The 26777-nt window shown below is 44.4% G+C and overlaps 1 protein-coding gene across 1 annotated transcript in view; it reads right to left on the bottom strand.

Moving 5' to 3' along the window:
- Positions 1-21455, bottom strand: part of PAH (phenylalanine hydroxylase) — a 35953-nt gene extending 14498 nt beyond the window's left edge. The window contains exons 1-4 of the mRNA XM_054631806.2: positions 21282-21455; positions 17114-17221; positions 6462-6645; positions 1094-1182 (exon numbers count right to left, since the gene is read on the bottom strand). Of these exons, the coding sequence (XP_054487781.1) occupies positions 1094-1182; positions 6462-6645; positions 17114-17221; positions 21282-21323 (423 nt within the window). The 5' untranslated portion in view covers positions 21324-21455. The remainder of the gene's footprint in view (positions 1-1093; positions 1183-6461; positions 6646-17113; positions 17222-21281) is intronic.
- Positions 21456-26777: the final 5322 nt, after the last annotated feature.

Raw genomic sequence — 26777 nt, 5'->3', positions numbered from 1 at the left:
TTTTCTGCACTCTATGGACTGTCACCTATTTACCCCAGCAGCTGGAACCTTTTTTTAAGGCACAAGTGCTCACTAACTAATTCTAGGAACTGGAGGAGAGACACTTCATTCCTTTTTATATATTTTTCTTTTCTTTTTTTTTTTTTTTTTCTCCCTTGGTTCTTTTTTCAAATACAATCCTGGTCTATTCCCACATGACACACAAGGGGGCCATTGGCTCAGTGTACCTCCTTTCATTCTGCCTCTCATATGACCACAGTGAACATCATGAATCATTGTGCATGGTACATAACACGTCTTGAATTAAGCAATAGGTAGTGAATGACTAATCACCCCATCTCAATTAAACTAATAGCAGCAATTTTTGGTGCACTGCATGTAATTTATTTATAATCACCCTATCTCAATTAAACTAATAGCAGCAATTTCTGGTGCACTGCATGGAGCTCAGTGTGTTTTGACAAATGAAAGTAAGTTGTTGTTTGCTTGGAGAGGGAATAGAGGCAGAAAATATTCTTGTATCTGAACAAAACTGAAAAACCGCAAAACAATTTTTTTTATCAGCTAAGTCAATGAACAAAACTTTCTGATGCTACCATTTAAACCATAAAGTTTTTGAACCAAAAACATTTTCTTCTGTCATGTCTCACCATAAAAGTACCATGTCAGATTTAGAGTCCACATAACAATACACTGAGCTAAATCATGTGTATGTAATCAAGAATCAAAAAAGTCTTTCTTTCTCTGGGCTATGCCATGTTGCTTCTTTTTCTTGTTAGTGATATACAAAGTGAGCCTGGAATCACTACATCAGAGCCTCCTGGGAAGATTGGATGTGTCCTTGTGGTGGCCCTGTGCTCTGAAAACCACTACAATTTTAAGACCTCATGGCATTTCCTCAATTATAGCAACTTTTGGTTTGATTTACTCCACAACCAGGGACTGGGCTGATTGTAACCCTAGAAATGTAGTAGCCTTCTTGTCTTGCACCATGTGAAATTTAGTCTACTAGATCTGTACTAAAAAAGAGCAAATTTAAATGAGAGAAACATCAGTGCCAGTAACTAGAGAAATTGCTAAAAAAATTTCTTACAGGATGATCAGCATCCAATTCTGCTCCATAGCTTAGGATCTGATTGGCAAACCTGTCCAGCTCCTGGATACTTCTTGGGAACCATGGTACTGTAAAACAGAAAAGAAATAGAGACTGGTATCCTTCTTTGTTACTTGCTTTTTGGCTGCCTTCTGACATTTTCATCTTTTCATCATATATATAAAGAAACATAGGCAAGGGGCTAAATTCTTTCAATCCTTTTCCCCATAGTAGGAAACAAGAACAGCAATTCAAGACAACTTGCTTGGTTTGATTGTTTCACACTGTTGGAAGAGTACAGAACATCAAGAGCATCTGAACCTCGGTGCAGAGCTGGTTTGTAATGTTTATGATTTTCTGTATATTACTTCTGGTGTCTTGGCTTATCAAAATGCAAAAACTTTTCACAATAAGCCAGAATCATCCCCTTCAAAGGAATCACAAGAAACTCCACAACAAGGATAAATAATTTTTGGGCTGCCTGAAATACTCTTCCTAAGGCCTACTTGGTGACCCACTTGAGCGAGAATTCTGAAACAAAACGACAAATGGCATCCTAATACCTCAGACTAGCACTGTATCACTGCAGTCATTACACAATTATGCATTAACTTGATTAAATTTCTTGGTCTGGTTCTCTCTTGCCTTGTAACTCATATGCTATACACACTGTCCCAGGCACAGCCACGTGAGAAGGGACCAGAGAGTGTAATGCCCATGTGACCCCCTCGTTACAGAAGGACATAAGGTGAAGGACAATGAAGAATCACAGGGATTTCCAGATGTGATGTGTTGAGATCAAAAGAGGGTAAGTCAAGCTTCTTCATGGCAATTCAATACAGGGGACTGAACAGGGGCAGCTTCCTTCAGTAAAAAGGTTGCAATTCCTCAAGAGGAATTGTGCAAATGGATGTTGCTTGCTCAGCCAGTGCTTGGAAAACAGCTGATTCCCCTCTGTGGCTCTCTGCTCAGCTGGGAGCTCTGCTGCCCGGCCATACCTCCCCGTCTTATTTTGGGGGCTGTGCCAAGTGAACCTGATCCTGGGCCAGCAGCTGCTGAATGAGTTCCCTGCAGTGCCCTGGTGATGGGGCTCATCCCAGACCTGATGGACCACCTGCAGGATAAGAGGATCTCTGTCTCCAGGACTATTCAGCTTTGTGCCGAGCCTCACAGCACTCTTGTGGCACCGGGTTTCTGCGAGGCACCTGCACAGAGGCGCTGGAGCAGCAGCAGCTTTACAGGGCTCGATCTGGGGCCCCAGGCAGAGAGACAGAGAGTGCCCACACCCCGGATTCTGTCCCATCCGAGCCTGGCTCCGTGCTGCGAGCCTGCAAATTTGTTTGCCAGGAAGATGCTGGGATGCCTGAGCATCCCGGGATGCAGGGACCCGCTCAGCGGTACCCCGGCAGTGCCTCCCTTTCCCCCGCCCGGCAGGAGGGGGATTTGGTCCGCCCCTCTCCAGCATGCGCACGCTTCTCCTTGCCCTAAAAGCCAGACCTGAGCGAGTCACTAGATGGCAGCAGCAGACCCAGGAAGGTCCCCAGATGGGTTTCTGTGCTGCTGGATGCATCACTGGCTATCCTAGTTGCTCCAGAAATACTCTCTCCCCTCGCTGACAAAGTTTCCTGCACCCCCAACTCCCTCACTTAAACTAGTCGCGGGGGGAGTAGAAAAAGGTGTGTTTGATCTATAGAGAGAGTCACTCCTTACACCCATTTTCTGTCTGGGTTTGTCTCCTGGCTGTATCACTGAGCTTTGTGTGATGGTGGGGAATTGCTTCACTGTTTTGTGCTTCAGACTCCCCACTACCAGCCTGGGGTGAGGCACACTGCTAAATGGTTTTGTGTTCGGCACTGGGGAAAAAAGGCTGTCTGGGATCCCCACAACAAAGCATTTCTCAGTGTTAGAGAGAAAACCACTCTTCTCAGGGATGCACCATGACCTGGAGGGTCCAAACTGTCTGGAAAAATTGGTGGGGGCTGAAGTCTGCGCTGGATTTTGGCAGTGACTTCTATAGGGCTTTGCTGGACTGAATCAAAAAGATCTCACTGGGCAGGGTTTGAGCCACTGCTGACTTACCTTCCATACAGAGTTACCTTCCATACAGACTTACCTTCATTAAATATCCTATTCTCAAGATTGCATTAGTACTTGGTGGACACCTCATTAAAGACTCTAGGAAAAACTGACTCCAGGCTAATGTGGTGTCAGTCCTGGGTGTGGAGATGGGTGATTAGATTTTTCCCTAAAAAGGAGAAGTAACTTATCTTCCTGGCACCAAGTCCTGCCTACCCAAACACCAGCAGTGGCTAAATGAGAGCAGTTCTGAGCTTACAGAGCGGGATGGACATGGCAGGCTGTGGAAAGGAAATCCCAAGGAGACTTGGTGCTGCTTGCACCAGCATAAGTTGTTAAGTTGGGTCCTGGAAAGTGCTGAGCTTTCTCAGCTCTCATGGAAACAAGAATCAAAGACTCTGAGCACAGTTTTGGGGCAAACAGTGGATCAAGTCCATACAGCCCTCACATCAAGGGCCAGGGTGAAAAAAGGCTACTGGTGGGTCTTCTGCCTGGATGTGATGTGCCAGGGCACTGTCCCCAGCCCTCCCAGAAACTATTCAAAAGACCAAATCAAATTAGCCCCTGGCTGAATCTATCCCATGTTTTGTTTGCAGCATCCTCCTGCAGCCAGACTCGCTGTCTGTCTGTCTGCACAGCCATTAATGAACTGCCAGGGCCAGTTCCTGCAACACTGGGCCTCTGTGAAGGTCTGAGGAGCAAACGTGGGCTGATCAGTAATAAATATTGATTTGTCTGTAAGTGAAACAGCAGCATTTAGGGGATGGTGCTGGACACCCAAGTGGTGACCAAATTACTGTGGGGTCAAACACTGAGCAGAATGCTAATAAGCCATTTGTATGAGGGGCAGCAGAGCAGGGGCAGCGAGGACTTCTGCAGAATCCTCCACTTGGACCATTGTGAGGAGGGTCAAAGACAGGTCTATGCAATTTATAGCAGTTCAAGGCCCAGGTTTAGCCCTTTTTTAAACACTCTCAAATGCTCTGGCTAGCCTCAGGGTCTAGCAAACAAGGGCCCTACAGATCCTCAGCTCCCAGCTTGTTTCAGAAATGCAATAAATTGTCTGCATTTCCCTAATGCTGCAACAGAATAATATTTAATTATTTTTATTCGTGGGCTCCAAGAGGACTGCAGCTACCATCTTGTTTCCAAAAAGAGCCACTAGGAGATGCACTGTGTTTTTACAACAAATCTTTCCACATACACAAAGAGCTTTTGGCTCAGCAGTTGCCAGCCCTTCTCATCTGAAGCTCCAAAGCTACATTTGGATTTAGAGCACTTTACTGGCCTGCTCTCACCTAAAATTACACTGTTGATCCAAATCTGATATTTGTAACTATTGGAATGTGTCAATTAAATGTTGCATTTAGTTAAGAAAAGATACTAAAAGCAGTTAAAGTGACCCAAAAAAAAAAAAAAAGAAAAGAAAATGCCATTCACTTATCCCTTGCCCAATAAATCACATACACAGCGTTTAACACAGCTATACAGAAGGCACAGAATACAGAAATTTCCTCTGAGTGCCAAAGCAGTGCCTCAAAAAAGGGACTGTGTGCTTTCCGCAGGAAACAGAAAAATAAGGTTTTTCACATAATGAGCAGGAGCAAAATGAATCCTTTGCAGGGAAGAAATGACAGCATCCTAGGCTGCAGCAAAAGAATCAGTCCCGTGGGATCCCAGATTGCCTCTGGAAGAAAACCTTCCCAGCCTTTACCTGCCCACTGAGACAAGTGTGGCAACATCCCCATAAACCATCTGTCTGAGACTGTGCTCCCTGGAGGCACAGTGCTCTTGTTCTGTGTTTTGGGAATAAGATTTCACACAGGCACATCTGTGGACTATGGCCAGATTTGCCAGGAGGATACATTTGAAAGACAAGCTGGCCTAAAAGGCACCACAGGCCTGTTATTTGTTAATGCCATCCCTGATAAAGGACAGCATCTCACCACACTTCCTACAGCTCAGGCTGTTCCCATCTCACTCTGCCCTTGCAGTGCCTCTGCCCAGGATTTGCCACCCACAGTTCATCCCCTAAGCAGGGCTCATTTGACCTTTCAAAATATGGTCCTTGGAGGATTTCAGTTTGACTGGACCTTTATTGCTCATGAGAGGAGTTGAAATTGAAAAAAAAAAATGAGAAAGGGCAAGAAGAAATATCAATCTTCCTCTCTCTCCCTGGCAATAAATTGTTGCCATTTTATAATATTTCTGAATTGCTGAAACTAACAAACACAAGTTATCCTCTCGACAGAAGAGGATCAAGTCCCTTTTTGAAGCTGACAGGATAATCTAGCTCAAAAACTCCTTTGATCAACACAGTAACATGCAGTGAAATCCTAATCCTACAGCTGACCACAGGAGTTTTGACTTCTGTGAGGTCAGAATTTCACATGCAAGACTTTCCTGGATGATATTTAGAGCTGTATCTCTGTCTGACTCTGGCATATGTTTATAGACAACTTTATTATTTCATAAACTTCTTTATTACCTTCTTCATAGTAACTAGAAAAATGAATCTTAAGCCCTGGTAGGTCCTGTAGCTTTCTTCTGGAAATAATAAAGCCCCCAAAAGTGAACCTCTTCGATCTGACATGATCATAAATCACCTAATCAACCTTTTGTCCCTTTGTGTAAGAATGGAGAAAACTGACTCCAAAGAGAATCTGCCTTCTCCTTTTTCATCTTCAAATGTAATGTCATGGGTAGGACACAAAGGAAACGGTAAAAGGATTACCAGTACTGATCTCAAGAAGGTATTAATGTCCTTTCATGTTGTTCCTAGGAAGGAAGAGGAAGATCCAGGCCTAAAGTATTTAAAGTCTGAAATCCTATTAAAATCACATCTGTTATCTGAAGAGGCATTTAAGTCTGTCTCAGCCTATCTGCTAGGCAGCCACCACTGCACCAAGTAGCCTCAACTCCAGCAAATCTCTGAGAATTAGGAGCAGGGACAACTCAAAAAAATCTTTCCTTATTTCCCTCCAAAGGCAGAATACAATCTGCAGCTCCCTGGGATTTCTTACAGTAATGGAGAGTTAGTCCTGTTCCCACCAAAGTGCGTGGCAGAGCCTGCCTAATTTCCCAGGAGACTTAGTCAGAATCATGGCAAAAACTTACACTACAGAAAATCTCCAAATGAAAAAGTTTACAGCACAGGAAAAATAGAGACAGAGAGAGGGAAATATGGCCATAAATATCCAAGAGGATCTCCTTTACTACAGGAAAAATAATTAATTTCAGTATATGACATAAATAGTCCATGCCAATGTTAACCTGGTCAGCATATCCTTACCAGTGTCCTTCTTCTTTGTTCGTGAGAGCTCATGGACTGTTGCTCCAATGTCAGTTCTCAAGGACTTGATGATCTTGTCCAGTGCTGGGACATTCTTGCCTTCCAAGTTAATGAAGAATTCATACTCATCTTTGTTGAGACGGGAAGGTCGGGACTCAATGTGGGTCAAGTTTATACCTTTTTCCTAGGAGAAAGAGAAATTTTGGTCCCACAGTTTTTGGGGGAAGGAATATGACATAAAGACTGGATAAATACATGTGTCAGTCAATAAACCATACTGTACCATCCAAATAACTCAAAAGCAGCCACTGGACTTGAGGACTTTCACAGCAGAGAGAGAGAAGCAGAAAGGAAGAATGAGAAATATGTGGGATTCACCCTTGTGCAGAGCTCCATCACAAGGACTAGGCACTGCTGAAGGCTTAGAGAAAGGTGGAAGCAGGGGACAGGCTGTAAACAGGAATTGTATTGTAAATGGCAGCTCCAGTCCCTCAAGCACATAATGAGAGCTCGTCTGTGTTGACAGAGACATTTCCCCAGCACCAACACAGGAAGAAGGCATTCCACCTGTAGAGTGCCCTCTCATGGGAAACTGAATGCTGTCCTGATGAGCATCCTGAGAGAAGATTGGATGAGCAGGCAGCTGGGCACCCTGTGAGATAAGCTGCTGCCAAATCTCTGCTCAGTCACCTGCAAAGCCACCTGCACAGTTTCCAGGGCTGTGAGCAGCTGTTGGGCAAAGATCCAAAGGGAAACATGGATCTGCACTAAAAAAGGCAGCCCAGGTTTGTGCAAGTAAAAACATGGGTGTTTCAAATCACAGGATCACAGAGTTGGTGAGGTTGAATGGGACTTCTGGAGATCAGCAAGTAAAATGATCTGCTCAGGTTGCCTGAGCAGATTGCCCAGGGCTATGTCCAGTCAGGTTTGGAGACTCCAGGTTCTCTGGCCAACTGCTCCCCAGTCTAGTCACCCTCACAGAGAAGGATTATTTTCTTTAGCACAGAAATTCAAGTTTTGTCTCACCAAATATCTTTGCTGACCATCAGCAGTGTCTCCTAGCTCTGAAGAAAGATCACTGGCAGCTGTAGCATTGACGACTATAGCCAGTGGAACCTGACCTCAGACATGCTGCCATGTTGATGTGTAAGCAACAGGTAGCTAAAAATCCTATTTTTCCAACAAAAAGCAAACAAAAATTCTAGGAAAGCAAAAAAAAATGTTTAGGGAAAAAAACCACCCAGAAAGTCCAAAAGAAAAGTCCAGGAACATCTACCCCTGTTAACTGAACTCAAACGTTTTCCTGAGCACTATAATTTGAACATGAAAATACTGCTTTCTTTGTTTTTTTTTTTTCCTAGAAATCTTTTAAATGGGTTTCCATGGACATTGACTTTGCCCCCTGGCCATTTTGTCAGGCTCACACTGGTGCTGCAGACACAGCATGCCATGGCCAGGTCTGGGCTTCTATCCCTGGAAGGAATATACAAATCCCTGGAGGAAATCTGGGCCTGAAGATCACATAATCATGGAACCATTACCCTCAGAAGAGTCTGAGGGCTGACACATAGTGATAAGCATCCCTGGAGAAACTTTTGGGTTTTGTCTTTCAAGCTGAAGAAGATTCCAAACTACATGGGGTGAAGTGCTGTCCCTGCTGGTGTCAATGCTACAGTGGGGTCAGGATTTCATCCACAAAGTAATGCTGTTAGGATCTACTTTTGACCTACAAGGAAAAAAAATGGAAGATTTTTTAACTGCACATCCCTCTTTCTGAGCCTCTTTAGGGTTTTCTTTGCTCCTCTCAGTGCTTGCATAGTGCAGGAGGGCATCTGGCCACCAGCAGCAAAGGCCTGATTTACTCCTCCACAAAAGGCAGTTCATTCCTTGGTAGGAAACATATATGTCACTGCTCTGTTTCCTGAGCATTGCACACTACAGATGAACTCAAATTGTTTGGCTAGATACCAATACAATAAGTTGAAAAGGTCAAAAGCTCATTCACCAACTGCTGCTCTCAAGAGATGCCGTCCTCACAGGGCCGTCTGCCCAGGGAGAGAATGGCCAGCACTGTCCCTGGCCCTGGGGACAGTTTGTTTTAGGCCTCCAGAGCCCTGCTTCCCAAACAGACTGCCCATTGTCCTGGCCCTGTGGTGAGGCACTGGGAGCTCCTGACAGAGAGCAGGCACGGGGAGCTGCTGTGCCTTCGCTGTGTCTCAGCATCCTCATCTTAAAAGTTTTCTTCTTTATGCCTGCTCTGGATCTACACTCTTTTACTTAAAACCATCACCCCATGTGCCATCACTAACAGCCTTGGTAAAAACTCTGTCCCCATCTTTCTTTCTTACAGGACCCCTCTGAGTACTGGAGGGCCACAATAAGATCACCCCAGCACCTTCTCTTCTCTGGGCTGAAGGCTCCTCAAACTGCATCCCTTTGTTTTTTGATCAGGTGACTCTTCTGCTGTACCAGCTCTACAGTCACGCTCAGTGAGCAGCTGGACACCCAGCAATGCCCCCAAAATAAACAGAATGATGCAAAGGTTGGGAATGAAGAGATAAGCTGCAGGGTGGGCACGAGACACACTTAAAGTAGCAGGAGTATCAATACCACTCAAACCATCACAACCTAAGACAGTGAGGAAAAGAGGGGGAAAAAGAAGATGGAGGAAGGAGCCCATGGAGAGAGTTACCTCCTTTCTTACACCTGAGAGAAGCAGAACACCTTCCCACAGAATGTCAAGCTGCTTTGCTGTTTATTTGAGGACTATCTGCCACTCAGCAATGTCCAGAGCCAACCTGTTACCTCTTTCTGCTGAGATTTCTGGACCCCACAACAGAGAAGGTGAAGGGAGAACCCTTCTGGTGGCTGTTTATAGAGCAAGAATGCAGCAGCATATGTCCAACTCCCTGAACTGGCACTCCTGGAGAAGTGTGTTCTCATGTGCTGTGCCTTGCTACTAAGCCCTTGATTTCAAAATATTTACAGTGGCTCTGTTACTAGAGTTGCTTTATAAATCTCAATTTCATTCTAGTCCAACTACTCCATCTAGTGTTTAATCCTCATAGTTTCACATTGTTCAGAACTTTTTTGTATTCTTGATGTTGCCAAATCTTGCTATTGCATCACAGTTCTCCCAATAGATGATGTTTTCTTTAAAGCTCTAACTTCTGGAGACAAAGTTTCCTGAGAAAGAAGAATGGGGGCATTTTTTTTGTTTAGTTGTACATTTTAAGCAGTTTTCAATCTCTATCTGCTTTTTAGTAGAGATTGACATCTTGACAATGTATGCCTTCAAAAATCAGCTAATAAAAGTTATTCCAGTTTTATGAGCTATTTTTTGTTGATGGAACCTAACTCCTAACCTGACACCTTTGGAAGATCTCAACTGTCACATGTTTGTGGTGGATTCCCATCTGAACTATTAACATGGATCTGTTCTGCCCTTCCTATTTTAGAGCTGGTAGGGATCAGATGAGCCCATGGAGTGAGATTAGATGTGTCTTTGCTGAACTCACCCCACCACCCACTGCAGCTGCAAGGAACTTAGAGAGCAGGTTGGTACTTCTCTCCTTCAGGTTTATGACCAGGGGAGAAGTTGAGTCCCTCCCCTATAGATACATCCTGTCATAAAACCAAATGCCTGCTGTAGTTTGGTTTTTTTTTTCTTAAACCTTTCTTAAAACCCCCACTCCAAGGGGTGGAAAAACTCAGCTTTCATTATTTTAATATCCAAGTCAATGGTACCTCCATCAGTGCCCATTAGAGAAGGAAGTTTCAGGACACATTCTCAGAGCTCAAAGATCAAGCTGGAATTAGTTCTAACAGAGTTTGAAGGGGGTAGCAACACAAATATCAATTTAAAACAGAGACAATGGTGGATGCAGGGAGGAGATTGCCCATGTCCCTCCCTGCCTTACCTCACAGTGCTGGATCTCAGCCTTGGCTCCCTCTCAGAGTCTGTGAAGCAGCTCCAGCCCCTTGCCCAGGTTATTCCAGGTTTTCCATCCTAACTGAGCACCACCTATGCTGCAGATGCCCCACACCAGCAGGAGAAAACCAGATTGGTGCTGCACTACACCAACAGTCTTGCTGAGGTCACTACCAAGAGAATTTAGTCCCACCCTCTGTTTAATGGCCTGGTCACTAGAAAAGGAAAATTGTGCATTCATATCTTCACAGGGAAGCTTCCAGTAGGGATGGATCCTTTCTGAAAATGTTATGGGTTACTACTTCCCATGACACTCACACATCCTTCTGTTCACTAATTACTAAATGCTCCTATGTATGGTTCTAAAACTAAGTACAGCTGTGAAATCCAGCTGTGGCTTGTTTTCATGACTGTTGTCATTAATGAAGTTTGGCTTCATCAGGAGACCCCACATTGTTACCAGATGAAGAACTTTCAACAACAATATGGTGCCACTAATAAACGCTAAGTGAGAATAATCTCCCAAAAAAAGGATTTTACTTGCACTTTCTGGTACCAAAAAAAAAAAAAAAAAAAAAAAAAAAAAAGATGAGTTGCTCTTTTAACCCTTGCCATGGTATAGTTCAGGGTTTCCTGAAGGAGGACACTTTCAGAAGCACAAGTATAAGCTCAGTGCTTAATTTTCATAGATCAGAGGATTTAGGAAGTTACAGCAATGCTTTCAGCCATGGATTCCCAAAGCAAAGGCAAAGCCAGACATCTGATTCAGGTCTACTGTCCAAGGGCCTGCTTCTCAGCTAGACACAGAGAGAATCTTCTCCTTCACAACTCCTAGGGTTTTCCTTCCCAACTCATGGAGGAAAAGCGTCTCAGAGCAGGTCCCTGCCAACAAAGATTGCCAGAGGGCAGCTGGCCCTGGAGCAGCCCCTGGTGTCCATCACTCTGCCCCAACCCTGAAATTTGGCACAAGGCTTGCAGCAGAATCTGGCTGCAAAACACGTGGAGCAGGACAAACCAAAAAATGTGACAGCGTGTGGCATTGCACAAGCACCTGTGAAGAGAGCACTCCTCTCTTTAAACCCTTGGTGATCAATTAAATCCACAAGTCCTGCTCTTGTGGCCGCAGGAAGAGGAGGGTAAGAACAAGGGTATGTGTGGAAACCCACAGGGAATATTTCTCTGTCTGCTCTGGGGTGCCCTGACCCCCAGGGGAGCATTGACTTTGACCCTCACTCATGGAGAAAGTTTCCCAGACTTCAAGATAGACTGGAATCCACAAAAGTGTGAAATAGATCATAGAGAGCAGTGCAAGTGTATCACTTAGGTGAGAAATTTAGGTTTTGGGATTTTTAGTACATTGTGGATGGAAGCAAGATGAAGGGCACAGGGGGTCATCCTGAGTTCCTTCTTCATGCTTCTTCCTTCTTCTCCATGGGTTTGGGTGGCATTTTGTAATTGGGCAGAAAAGTCTGCATTGCAGCTGTTTGGGATCAGTTATTGGGTTAAAAGGGAAAATAATCTAGGTGTCAGTTCTTAATTGGATAGTTTAGTCTGAAAAGACCTTGTAGCAAGAGATTGTTGGCCATTTTGTGCCTTCTAATGAAAAGCTGCCAAACTCACAGTAGTGAGACTGTGTTACTGATAAGAAATAATCAACACCTCAGTCCAAACATGAAATACCATCCCAAGTGCCTTCAATCCAGACCCAGAGAAACCAACAACTGGGACCCCCACAGAAGTGGGTTTGGAGCAGTGTAATGAAATGATCACTGTTGTGCATACGTACAGTATAATGAGAAAACAATCTTGTGGTAGAGGCCAGCCAGTTCACCTATCAGTGCAGACACTCCCAGCACACCCCCTGGCCAAAGTGACTGTTTTCTTCCCCTGATTTGGAAACAATCCCAACCCCCTCAGAGCCGGGGCCTTCCCAGGGCACACAGAGATTACAGTCACGTAGGACTTTCTGTGTGATGAAGTTCCTAAAGAAAAACAGAGCAGAGTTGTCTCTGCTGACTCTGAAAGTGGCAGGCCTCTTTTATTACAGCTTGTTACTCCCATCCCATCCTTCTGTGGAACAGTAACTTGCCCCCATGGGACAGTAACTTACCCTGGGAGCAGGAGTACTTAGTGCAAATCAATTTTTTTTTTTTTTTGCTTTTGAGCTAGATCCCTACCCACTGATGGCTGCAGCTTGCACTGAAGTCCTGCTCTGTATCTGAGAAGGTCCCATCACTGAGGAAAAGATAGAAGGCTCCTCTCTCACAATGGGTTGAGCAAACTTGTGATGTATTCCAACATTTGCCACTTAAAACAGCTGACAATCTACTACTTGTAAATCCAGCAGGGAAAGAACTTCAGAGAAGATTAGTGTATTCACAAATTCATGTGGAAAATCTGCAATTGAAACTGAAGGCAATCCTTTTTGTATATGGAAATTCTTATTTCTAATCTTTTAAATGATTAATTTAACTACAGAAAAGGCAATCTTTGAGGGGGAATAATGTGGGTTTTTCTTCGCCTTTTTTTTTTTTTTAGAATGAACTTTGTGGTTTAAAAAAGCTTCCTTGATTTCAATAGGTTTTTATCACTACAGAGAAACAAATATTTTTACCAAGTGTAACACTTAGGTCAACCCAAAGAGCTCAGTTTTGCTTTTTCAGTATTGATAAGAAACCTGGAAGGTTTCTCTTTTTTTTGGCCTCAACTTATACTCTGAACATTTTTGATGTATCCAGTGAATCAAAACAGAAACACAATTTCATCATGACTGTTCTGTCTTCCTGATTTTAAGCATGATACTTTACTCATGTGTGCTGTTCTGTTTCAGATGAAGGTATTTATTCAAGTTTTGGCTGCCTGGCTGTCATCTTCTACAGCACAAATAAACAGCACAGGGCTACACCAAGGAGTACCTCAGTGTACAGCAGATCCCATTAAAATTAAGTCAGTGTAAAGACCCTGCTGGTGGATTTGTGCTGTCCCTACAGCCACCCTCAAGCCTGCAATGAGGGCAGAGGTGACAAAAGGGGCTTTTCAAGTGCAAAACAATTGGGTTTGACAAGCAAAAAGTGAATGTCTGCCACATCCCCAACATACAAACAGAGCAGCGAGTGTGGAAGCAAAGTGGATTGAGCTTTAGCAATCTGCTTATTGCTGAGCATGAATGAGCTGCTAGCACTTCCCAGCACATCAGAGTGTGAATCTGGCCTGCAGACACCTCTCTCCACAGGACAGGTGAGGAAGGGGCTGCAGGGGCTCTACTGCCAGCAGTGGCATGGCTCTGTGCTATGCCAGTCCAGGAGGAACAGATTCATGCAGTCAGGCAAGGATTTGCAAACCAAAGAGAAGGGACAAGAGCCAGTGATCAGAAAATCTTAGAACCCTGTTGAGGTCAGGTGTTTAGATGGGTCTTCTTGAGCAAACATAAGAAAAAAGTGGAAATAATAAAGTCTATTTTGCTGCCTAAAGCCAGCAGACAAAAAGAGCCAAGTTCATTGAGAAGATTCCTCAGGAAAAAACCCTTCAAGCTACACAGGAAAAAACAAGAGTTTTCACTGTAACCACATACTTGTGTGCAACTGGGACCTGAACAGAAAACTAGAATGTGGGTCTTGGAGCAAAAAACCAAATGTGAGCATGCAGTAGTCTGCCAACTGCATGAACAACCCTGAGGGATGTTTGAGTAGGACAAACATTACTTTTCCACAAAACACATTGAAATTCTCTTAACCTTGGGGTCTCAGTTAGAGGCCATAATTCTGTGCCATGAGCACTCTGCAGCCCTTAGCCTTGAGCCTCCCCTGCCTTCAGTCCACCCTAGCTCCCACAATGGGGGCTCACCCCTTCCATCTGGGCTGTGTTTGGACACTAATTCCTTTCCTGGGTGGTTTGCTCTGTGGCTGACTAGAGATTCTACCTACCACGATGCTTGATGAGCCAGAAGGCTTGGACCTCATGGTATCCAGGGGCAGGCCCAGGCTAGAGCACACCCTTTGGTGTCCCTTTGTCTTGCTGCCCATGGAGAACAAGGGGGCTAAAGTCTGGACAGTTTCACCTCAGCACAGGGACATGGGCAGGGTGTGAATCTGGGAGTGCATCCCAGGAAGGGACTCAAGTGTGGCTGAACAATGCTCCCACAGAGTAAAAAAATTTTTTTCCAGTTCTTAAACCAGGGAGAGGATGAGCCTTCCCAGGTCCACACAGGAACCTCCTCTACAGAAAGACATCCTGTGTGCTAATGGCTCCTCAAGATTTCTCCTTTCTTTAGGTATCCACTCAATTCCCTATGACTCAGTCTGGATCTTGCTTCCATGCTTCCTCCCCAGGGGGAGAGGGCAAATTTTCAAGTTTTTCATATTTACAGCTCATTCAGCCCTCCTCCTCCTCTCCCTTTCATGTCCCACATTACTTTTACAGACTGTCTAAAAAAGAGGCAAAATCCTCAAAGCCAGTGCTGGAGGCACTGTCTCTTAACCACTCCCAAATCCAAGCTGGGAGGAGGGGGTTGAGCCTCTGCCTGCATTCCCATGCAGGAGTGCCCAGAGAGGTTCCAGCAGTCTGGGCACCGCCACCTCAGCAAGGAGCAGAAGGTTCAGACATAAAACATCAGAACCAGCAGCTGCACAAGGTGTGGACCCCCTCCATGAAGTGAACAATTGCAGCTCCACATCTGCTCCTGGAAACAGCCTGATCCTATTTGTGGCTTGTCAGTTTTCTCTTTTCCTACTGCATGAGGCAATGACAGCTGGAGCAGCCACCCTCACATCTCCTCTTGTGAGGCCCCTCTGAGACAAACCCACCACATTTCCACAAGCCAGCAACAAGCTGGTGACACAAACCAGGGGACAAGGCTGGGTGTCTCCCTGCCCAAGGAGCCCACCCACAGAGAGTCTGAGCTAACTCCAGTAGCATCTCTCAGCTAATGCTATTAGGCAGTGAAGGAGAACAAGACAAAAACATTCCCTCAAGTTCTTGCTGTTTGTTTCCACTCTTTACCTGCCTATCACCACTTTCTGTGTCTATGCTGTGATGTCAGTGAGCACAAAGTCTGTTTCTCTGAGGCACCACAGCTATGGCCAGGATGGAAAAGGGGGAAGGTTCTCTCCCAGCTGTGCAGGCATGCAAAACTTACACCTCTGTGCAGTTCTTGGAATGGAGCTACAAGAGCCCAAAGGCTGCTCTGGTTTACACCAGGAATTCACTAACAGCAGCCCTGTGGAGCTGTGCTCGTACCATTAAATCCCTCCCATCCATCCATCCATCCATCCATCCATCCATCCATCCATCCATCCATCCATCCATCCCCCTAGTACAATGCCAAATGTAGAACTGATATAAGAGCACCTCTGCCAGGTCTTTTGTCAAGCCTTGGTGTTGGAGGAGCTGAGATTTAGCACGGAAAGAATTGGCTTTGTTGGGTGGAAAACCAACTGAGTCCCAACCTCTCAGTGCAGTCAGGGCCACTGGGAAAAAGGGACTCTGCTGGTCTAGTTTAGGTATCTGCTTTGGGGCAAGAAAAGTCACATCCAAGAAGTGGTTACTTCTCTCTTTCCTATACTAGCTCTTCTACAAAGGAAGCTCAGAAAGCTCCTCTTTCTTTAGAGCTGACAGCAATTTATTTAGTATTTATTTATTTATGCATTTAATAAGAGAATATCAACAGTCTCATTAATTAATTTGCAGACACGCACATCACTGACATACGGACATTTTGCAGGATTTTACTAGTCAATTCACAGATTTAGACTTGCTCTTCTGTTGTTGGTGAATTTCCTTTTATCCTAATGAATCAAGCATGTCCTAAAACTCATGATTTTCTTTTGCACCCATAACACACAACCTCTCATTTCCTAGTAAATTAAATTTACAAATGGAAAATATGCAGGCCACAACTTCTTAGAGTGTTCTAAAAAAATGGCTGTTTTCAGGCACAACTATTACATTAAAAAAAGAAAAAAAAAGCCACAGAACCAATATAAAAGTGTATTTGCTTGCGAGCACAGAGTACACAGCTCTGTGTTGCAACACAACCATCCTGAACCGCAAGGATTTCGTGCTTTTCAAACAACATTCATGACATCTGGGAAATATTTCTGCAAGAATAAATAAGCACACAATGTCCTGAAAGGTAAATGGCTCCTTGTTTCCCCAAAAATTTTCCAAATCATTCAGCCTAAGTTACTGAGTCCCTTTGGTGTGAAAAAGTGCTGTCATTTTTATGCTGTTCTGTAGGCACCCTCTACCCACTCTGTACAAGTACTGCAGGTGGGAGATGGTAAAATCTTTTATATCAGATTTTATTTTTTTGGGTGGACAAGAGATACTCCCAGCAGAAACACCTCATTCAATGTGCATTGTGAGTCACATGGCTCATGTGCAATTTATATTTGCCTTACAAGTTATATGGCAAATTATTTGGTTATAAATCAATCTTAGGTCACAGCCCAACTCACACCTACCTTTTACTACAGCAGTTATGATTAAATATTTCCCTTTTAAGTGGAAAAAATGCATTTTCCCACCCTCATGTGGGGTAGAGGTTTTAATTTAAAAAAGCTACTTCTGCCCCAAGACTTAAAGGGATTTTGAACCCAGAAAAGAAATGGAGGCTGCTTTCCCCTGTAATAGCAATGAAATAGAATCACAAACACAACCTCCAAGACCCTGAGAAAATGTGGCTGCAATACAAAATTGTAAACACTTGAAGGAAAATATTCACCTCAAATGTGCGCAGGACTTTAGCCAGTGCCCCGACTTCTTCTTTCAGAGAGAAAATCAAAGAAATCACACCATTTTTACTGGGGGAGTCTTCAATGTAGCTGGATTCCTGAAAGGAAAGAAAAAAATAAACAAAAATTACTGCCATTCACCCAAGGAGTCAGTTTTGCCTTTCTCCATGTCCCTTTTGCACAGCACCAGTGATGTAAAGAAGGTATAAAACAGCTCTGGGGCTGCTCTGATTTATGATGGCAAAAACACAAATCCCTTCTGTCAAACCAGAGCCCTTGTGAGAGCAAGGTAGTCAAAAAGGACATGCAAATAAACCTAATACCATCCTTGCCTCCCCTCACCCCTCAGGGATGACTGGAAACATTTCTGCACTTTGGTTTCAGCTGCAGTCCAGCAAAGTCCTTCCCTCAGGCTTCCTTTTCATCAGCACTCAGGGTTAAGCAGAACAGTGTGGATGAGCTCTGTGCAGAGATGCAGACCACGATCTGTGTTTCCCTTCAGTTCTGCTTGTACCTTCCAGGTATCCCCAGGAGAGAGGTAGTATCCACAGGAAGGAGATGGAAGGTGATTTTAAAACAAAATAACAACATCAATCAAATAAAAGAAAAATGAAAAAGAAAAATGTTGGAGCAAACATCTAGATCTTCCCTAAATCCCATAATAAATCTCATAATGAGTAAAGACTCAGAGCAAGATGTGTTTTCATTTATGTTTGTTCCCTTTCTCTTATTGATTTTCTGCTCTGCAAATTCCAAAAGGCAATTTTCCGTACTCTCAAAGGTTTATTTTCATTATTTTCACAGTTCTCATTACTAGAATGTCTTTGCATGTCTCTACATGTGTTTCTTTTCACAAAAGCCCTGTTAAGAAGGGAAGAGCTATTTCACCACTTCTGAAAGAGGAAACTGAGCCCTGGAGTGGAGGCAGATCTTGAAAGCTGGGTGCTCGGCATGGCAGGTAAATGCCTGCTGAGATTTCAATCACCTAATTTTTCTGATGTCAGAGTAAATTTGATGTACAACCACCACAAACTTTTGGAAGCCACATTAATGATTAATGTCTTATTTGCGTGTTTATTTCATTTTTTTTAACATCTACTGGCCTTGTACAAATTGCCTGTGGTTGTTGTTTCAAAGATCACACCAGACACCTGCAATACAGAGGAGTCCTGGTGTAACAAGTCCTGGGCTAAAGCTTGATTCAAGGTACCCATTCAAATATTCCTTATAAAGGTCTGTATTTTTGGGCAGAGCTTGCTCTCATTATGGCTATTGCTCAATTGAACATATAAATCAGAGTAAAAAGAGTTCCAGTTCCCAAATATTGTCCTCAGCAAAGATAGCCTTTGTAGAAGACAAATTAACAATCAAAGCCAGCTGCCCTGAAGCCATGAAGCTCTTGGTGGGCCTACATTTCCTGAGGCAGAGCTATGAAGAGCTGCCTTCTTTTGTAAAGTAAATAATTGCTGATTCTCCAAGCCATCTCCAAGGCTGCCTCCAAGGTTGCTGCTAACAGACTGGCCACACATTTTTCTATCTGGCTTTGTTTCCAGAGGCTGCAAAGGTTTTCCAAATGTCTTCCAGCTTTATGAGGGACCTCTAGTGCAAACTGTAGGAGAAGTGCTGCACCAGAAGGAAGATTGCCACCTGTTCAGCTGTGACACTTCCTGCAGCATCTCTGTGTCTCCTGAGTCCCCATGCAGCCAGGGAGTCAGCCCAGCTCATACATGGGCAGGACCAAGAGGAAAAGCAGCTGGAAGTGATGTGTCAGCTGGCTAATGAAACCCATTTACACCTCAAGCAACCACAAGGGAAAATGATGACAGGAGTCTGGCAAAAGCTAAAACAAATGTCTGTAGTACTGAAATTTTATGGTAGTGTGACCAAAACTGTCATCTCAAATACTGCCCATGCATTGCTTTTTCCTTCTGTTTTCACCCACCACAGCCAAGACTGATCTCAAGGACAGAACTTGCTCCACCATTGTCTGTCCAATGGGTCGAGATTTTGGTTTTCACTGTCTGCGATGAAACTGCTCTATAAGACATGGAGTTATATATTTAAAATATTCTTGCCAAGTCATGCTGTGAGAACCAACTTATATGACAGATTGACTTGAATGTGTGTGACAAATAAAGAATTCATGGTTTGCATACTTGCAGGGGATATAATGCAAAGTTGAAGTCCTGCAAGGCAATCCTGATGATAATAATTGATCTCTTTGTACAACAAGATTAGACAAAAAAAAAGCCTTAAAAAACCTTTCCAAACTCATTGGTCACTAGCTTTGATTTGTTAAGATCAGCTGCTTTCAATGTGTCCTCAGTCATTTTCCCACTCCTGTAAGTTGATTTATATTGGTGCTTAAGAGAAAGACACATTGCAGTAGGGAGTAGGCACTGATGCTCTAAACAGCCTCATACTTGCTTAATTTCTTGCCCATCTGCATATGCACTCAGCTCCCTGGAAGGTCTTTTAACAAGCATCAGTCCATGCCTGAGCCTGTCACAGAGGTGACATCTTTAATTGCAAATGGGGAGAAGACAAAAATGATTGTTTTCCTGGTACTCAGCTCTTATCAGGGTATATGGAGGCAGCCTGCATCAATACACACTACAGATAATAAACCTCAACACATGCACTGGAGGTGATAGCAGCAAAAACAGAGGCACTCACATTATTGTTGAGCTTTTTGTAGTACTTACACATAGCTTTAACTGTTGATCAGTTTTTCCACTCTCATTTTGGACTTTAACTTCTAGTCCCTCAACATACATGGAGGAATTGCAGCTTTGGGGTAGTTCTACTGTTTTCTTACTATTGTGATTATGATTCAGAGTCGAAGAAACAATTTTATTGTGTTGAAATATTGTCTCTGTGATATATATATGTGATTTATAGTGTGCATAAATTCAGCTCTAATTTTCTTCCAGCTCTGTTTCTTTTCCAGGAAATAAAATGAGAACTAGTTGAAGAGCATGAACAACTATCCCTGGACCTTAGACAATCACAAACCTGCATTTTTAGTTAGGCACATTGCACATAGATTGGCATTGCCATTCTGACACAGGTGGCAGCATTGGGGGTCAATAACACAATCCTGTCAGCCTTCTAATCAATTGCTGAGACATTTAGCTAAAGCCCTTCAGAGTGAATTCCAACATTGGTAAAGCCAGAGGAAGTTTTTCTTGCAATTTCAGGATATAAAATTTCCACCTCACTGCTGTAAACTTCAAATTTACTAGATATGCAAAATGGGAGGGGGGGAAGGGGAGGAAGGGAAAAAAGATTTCAAATTAAAAGATTTGCAAGTTACTTGTGAAAATGGAATTAGTTTCCAAGTCAGATTTCTTAAAGCATTTAAATGCTCATCATGGCAGTTGTCATTGGAACTAAGAAATTACACAACTTGGATAAGCAGCAAGGTGAGACTCTAGAGAAATACTGTGGGAGCTCAGCCTCAGCACACAAAGAAGTGGGAATAGAGGAATAGATGCTTCCTTGACATCTCTGCTCTTATAAAAAATAGAAGCCCTTTTTTGCACATCTGATGCAGCTTGTCTCAGGCTTCAGCAGCATTGCATAGGACAGATAAGGGCAGAATTTTGTCCTAATAATTAACCATGCTGGACTCAGGTTACATCACTTGCCCCTACAGTAACATCAGTGCCTGTACTTAAAAGGCATGAACTTCAGGTCTTTCCTGCATTTCCCAAAGCAAAGAGTTCAAAGTCAGTCAGTCAGTAAATATTAAAAAAGAGGACAAGAGAGTCCCAAATTTAACAAAAAGCTACACCAGAAGAGCACATAATTTCATCTGTTTTCCTTTAACAAAAGAAGACAGCTTTTTTTTATCACACAAATTTAAGACCTCCAATAAGCTTCTGGTCTTTTCTGATTCTTTGCCTTTTTGCCATGTACATAAGGATACTGTTGCAATGTTTGTTTGTATTCTCACTGCGTTTTTGTGAGCACAATTAACAGCAGACAAATACAGGAGCTGCCAAAATTGCTCAGGTACTGCAAAGCATAACGACAGGCCACCTTGATTCTTCTCCTCTGGGGTCACACTGCCTCTCAGAGAGGGAAGGACAAGCATAGGAGTGCAGGAGTGAGGACATCCCTCCACCTCTGCAAAAAGCAGATCCCATCACTTACCTGGAAAGAGTCACCATTCATTTTGCAGTGCTGTGAGTCCATGTTGCAAAGGCAGCAATGCCCACACAGGGAGGCCCCTCCACTACAGCAGGTGAAGCCTTCTGACTTAACTGCAGTGGCCAGAGATCTGTGCAAAGGTATTTAAAGTGGAGCAGCCAAGGCAAAGCCATTCCCTTCCCCAGCCTCCTCCCCTGGACAGCATGCCAAGGGGGCGTTCTCCCTGCACGCCCACCCCACCCACCGCTGGCACACCAAGCAGCCGCTGCAGCTCTCCAGCAGATTGTTTCTGGCTGCACCCAACGTGGAGGAGCAGCATGCTCTGAATTAACAGCCTTCCTCCTCCTGATCAACATCAGCTGTTTTCACTTTTTTCAAGTCAACACATGGTTTTCAGTTCAGCCTCCAGCCCGTTCCTTCCCACTGCAGCTGCGTGTTCAGCCTCAGGTGGGTTTCACCGCGGGGTCACTCCCCTTGGACAGATATCAGACATTCTCCAGGATGTGCTCTTTGGATGTCAAACATCAGACAGAGAAGGCTCTGGCAAGGCACAGCAGCTGAGGGATTTGTCCTTCAGTAGGACCTCTGGGGCTGCTTCCAAAGAGCTCAGAGAGCAAGAGACACCACTCTGCTCACCAGACACCAGAGAGAGACACCCAGTACAGGGAAAGCATGAGAGAACATGAACCTCACACTGGGATATGAGCCTGAGCATGGAGAAAGGGAAGAAGGTAAAGGAAGAAAAGGAGCAGGAAAGAGAAGGTCAGAGCTCCAGGGCAGGAAGATGTAGAAGAACTGCAGATGATGTACGTGTGCTTGCATCTGGTGTTGGCCATGGAAAGCACAAGGGGAACTGGGTGGGACACATAAATGATTTCAGGAAAGGTTAGTAAAGTACTGATATGAAAGACCCCAGATTTGGCTTAATAAGAGTCACCAAAGAGGGTAAAGGAGACTGGAAAGCTGTAGCCCAATATCAGAGGACAGGTGAAAAAATGAAGGAGCTTGACAAGTATCTATCTTGCTATTTGGGAAAATCAAGTCTTACAAACTGTGCCAAGGCAGGTAATCTTGCTATATTTTCACGATGAAGACAAATTCTCTTTACACTTATTTTCTCCTTGAAGGAAGCTCTACTACACATACCTGTGCAAACTCATATTGATAAACACTAGAAATAAATTACTGTAAATTTTTCATACCTACAAAACCCAGCAGCTTTGCAGTGGGGAAACTGAGTGGAACCATTCTCATAGTTCTTACTATGGAGCCAGAATCCATCCCACTGAAATTATCAATTATATAACATGCATCTGAAGTGACTCTGTGCTTTGGGTGCAAATACATGCATACTTTTTTCAGAAGAGCTGCTTCTTTGTGCATCCTGAAACTGCCTGTAAGGTAGGAAGTTATTTCTGAAGTGATCAGCAAGCCTGTGGTGGCAGGTCAAGATAGCCAAATGTGATGCACATTAAACACACTGGATCCTGCTCATGTGGCAGTAGGATGGGGCAAGGAAAGGCAGAGCAGTGGGGGAAAGTATCCCCAGTAACTGCCAGCAGTAGAGAAACTACTGGGTTTTAGCTACTCAGCCAGTAAATTCATTGTGGTAGCCAGTATTTTGTGTCCTGTGTTTGTGCAGCACAAGGCACAGCCCTATCCATGACAGGGAGACTGAAGGCCACCTTGGAAAAAACAACAGTGAGATGAAGATGGTGACAACTCTGATTATAGCCCCTGTGCAGGACAAGACAGACTCCAAAACTAGTCTTGTTTACCTTCCCCACACACCATGCTTCCCCACACACATTGCCACCTGGTGTATTTTTCAGTGAGATAAACTATTCTTTCCTCTGTTTGTGCCTTCCTCTTTCTTTCCTAACTCCTTCTCTTTTCACTAGCCTTTAATATCTCTTTTACTTCTTTACATGCTTTTGGTCTTCATTCCTTCCTTTTCTCCATCCCTTTTCTTACATGTGTCCGCTCTACTCAATGGTAATGGCAAGACAAAGTGAATTATCAAACAGATAAAATACTGCTCATGCCAAATCTCTGTAATCATCTATTTTGCCTCCCAGCTCCTGCTGTTTTGTATTTATTTTGCAAGCTTATCTCTCACCCTTGTTGTTACATAATAATAGTAATAATATCACCAGTGTATTACCACCAGTTCACTGTTTGGTCAGTCTGCACTGTCAGAGGTTGCCTGGTAGCAGAAGGCACTGGCTGAAGGAAAAACAAAGTTCTGTCTTGCTAGGAGGAATTCCCAGTGTCTCCTGTTTTGGAGTAAAGTGGTGTGTGGGGGTGTGAGAGCATGTGTGTGCCCAATGACGTTCCCCTTAGGAATATGCAGTTGCATCAGCATTGGTTACCTTGGGCCATTTCAGAGTCCAAACTGCTGGAGCTTCCCTGTCCTCTTTGAAGTACTGTTTCAGCATACCGAGCATGGGTTCAGCCCCCTGCAGTGACACTGCCAGCCAGGTTTTCCCACTTGGCTTTCAACCTTCCTCATGTGCCTGATTCCCCGGCCAGTGTGAGCACCTGGGCTTTAAGTCTGTTAGTCCTGCTCTGGGCTTTTGCTGCAGCACAGAGCACCCCCTCTCCTTTCAACAATATGCAGATATGTGTTGATGTCCCACCTTCCTTTTACCTAAAAATATGTGTTCTGCCTCCAAAACACACTTTCTTTGGGTGTACACACACACATGCACACACCACATGTAGTCCTTTCTGGCTGTGCTCTCAGCCACAGCTCACAGGGCTCTTTGCACTGAAGTTGGCAAGCTCCCCTGGCTGGCACGGTGCGAGTTCAAGGGGCCACGGACTTTGGCTGCTTTTCAGACTGCTCTTTGCCACCCATTTGCAGAGTGGCGGCCTCCCTGGAGCTCTTAGTCTTTGTGTCTGGGCAAGGATGTCCCTTCCTGTGCCAGAACACTGGGCCTATCCTTGGCCTGCAGCTCCCTGCTTCCCTGCTGTTCAGGATGTCCCAGTGCATGTGAGGGTGCAGTAAGCAGAGGAAGGGGAATTTTCTAAGCTGGTGGAAAAAATTCCCAGATGAGGGTTCCACGAGTATCTTAGGTGGTTTGTGTGTGTGTGCATGGGAGAGGGTATCCCCCTTATCAACACCGTGTATGCATTGACCAGAGATCTCAGGGTGCTGTAGCTCTCCCTTACACCCCATACAGACAGCATTTCCTCCCAGGTCCCTCTGCATCGTGCTGGCAAAGCCACCCAGCCGTATCCTCTCTCACCGCAGAGACGGGCTCCCCGAGACCTCAAGGCTGCACGCCACCCCTCTCCACCCGGATTTTCCCGGCTCCTTCCCTCCCGGGCGCGGGTGGCCGGGAGGTGGCACTGTGTCCTCACGGCAGAGGCGGCTGGCGGCAGCGGGGACCCGGGACCCGGGCTGTCCCCGCTGCCTGCCCTCCCCGGGAATAGCGGGGGATCCGCTTCCCAGCCTGCGCAGGCATCACCCAAACCCTCTCCTACCCCTCCTGCCAGGGGACCACCGCTTCGGAGGAGCCGGGAACAACCCACCCACCCGCCACCCAAAATATTCAGCTCTCCAAAAAGTGGCGCTGGGGGTATGCGGGAGGGCAGCCCGGTGTGATTTATCCCCCGGGGCTCTGACAGACGCACCGCTCGTGGCCGCACAATGGGGCCACCCGGCAGAGCCGGCAGCCAAGGGCTCCGCTCCGCGGGCGCGGAGGGCAGCGGGGCAGCGGGCGGGACCCGCGGGAGCTGCGGAGCGGCGAGCAGGACGGGGCCGCGGGGGGAAAAGCTGCTTCGGCGGCTGGTTTGGGGTTTTGTTTGTTTGGGGTTTTTTTCCTGTGTTTTTTTTTTTTTTTTTTTTTTTTGTGTGTGTGTGTTGGTTTTTTTGGTTTCTTTTTTTTTTTTTTTTTTTTTTTGCAGCCCTATATGCAAACTGTCACTTCAGGTTAGCACAAGACCTGATGTAGCTCATTAGCATGAGCTGTATCTAATACGCTTAAAACCTCTAATTATTTATTATGCCCTAATTGGCAGCCCAAGAAATGTCTGCAAAGTGATGAGTGTTCATCCCAAGACGCCTTTCGAGGAGGATTCGGCAGTGTCCCTGGTCAAACGTCATTTTTAATTCTTCATTGAGGCACAGGCTTTATTCCTCTTGTAGAGATACAACACCAAGAAAACTCAAACTTGCTACCCCAATAAACCACCGCCTCCACCCTGGGCAGGACGGTCAACAATTAATCAAGAATAAAGTTTCATGGTTAAGTTCTTATTTCCATAAAGGGATGCTTAGGAAGAGGCATTAAACTTTATCAACTATGCAAAAGTGCAAACACACCGTCCTTAAAAATTACTTACCCGAGGGACCATCTTGCCTTTTCAGGAAAAAATCTCTTTCCTGACTTCTGAATGTAGCAAATGTTGAAAATTATATTCACATGGAAACTGTTTCAAAATAAGTTTAACTCTCTGGGGTTGACCCCCCCACACTCCACTCAAAGTGCTTTTTTTTTTCCTTCCCTTCCAAGTCTGTATTATGTTTCTTCAGGCCGCACCAACTATTTATTTATCTTTATTCTTTCTCTCTTTCTTTTCATTCATTATTCTCTCTCCCTCTCTTTTTTTCCCCCCTTCCTTGTGTGTGTGGCTTCTCGGTCTGATCTGTAGCTTGTTACCACCCACTGCACGCTCTCTCCTGCAGCCGAGGTGTTTCTATACAAACTTCAGCGTCCAGTTGTCATATTAATTATTACACTGAGTAATGACTGAAATAGTCAAAATAAGGGGAGACTCAAGAGAGCTTTTTCTTGCTGCTCAAAGATTCAGCAAAGAAGCCTTGCAACAAAGCACTAATTGGTCCCCAGAAATACTCTGACAAGGCATGGAAGATAGGTTTCATAAAGCCCAGCAATTGTGAAGGGGGAAAAGATCCTTGAATAGACCCCACGCTTCTTTTCTAAACTCTCTTGCTGAGCAAAAAATGGACTGCTTCTTGAATACTGGACTGATCTTGAATGCTATACCCAGCAGAGAAAAAAATGCACCATTTATTGTAAGTTTTTTTTCCAGCTATTCATGTGTTCTATGTGGAGAATAAGCTGGTTTTGTTTACCATGAAAGACCTTTTACTTTATTTTCACTCTTGGGGGGGAAGCTGGAAAGGCGAGGGGGAGGGCGAGGGGAGGGAGAGAAACACATGTGCCCAAATCCAGACGAGCTGCCTACTGTAACAAAATGGAGTGTAACAAATCCTACAGAAGTCCCGAATGTATCGATTCTTTGAAGATCTATATAGATTAACGACTTTCGTTCTGCTTTTCCAAGACAGCATTTAATCATAACGTAAATGGCCTTTAAAAAAGAAAAGAAGTGGCAAGAAAAAAAAAAAGCATACCAGAGCTGTTTTTTTTTTTAAAAAAAAAAGGCAAGGACTTCAAAAGGCCTCATGAGTATGTCTACAATTTAGGCACACAAAAAAGTCACTAGAAAATAATGACAATTCAAGAT

The sequence above is a fragment of the Agelaius phoeniceus genome, chromosome 5 (assembly GCF_051311805.1).
Source record: "Agelaius phoeniceus isolate bAgePho1 chromosome 5, bAgePho1.hap1, whole genome shotgun sequence".
NCBI classification, from domain to species: domain Eukaryota; kingdom Metazoa; phylum Chordata; class Aves; order Passeriformes; family Icteridae; genus Agelaius; species Agelaius phoeniceus.
This window is presented reverse-complemented; position numbering and strand designations above follow the sequence as displayed.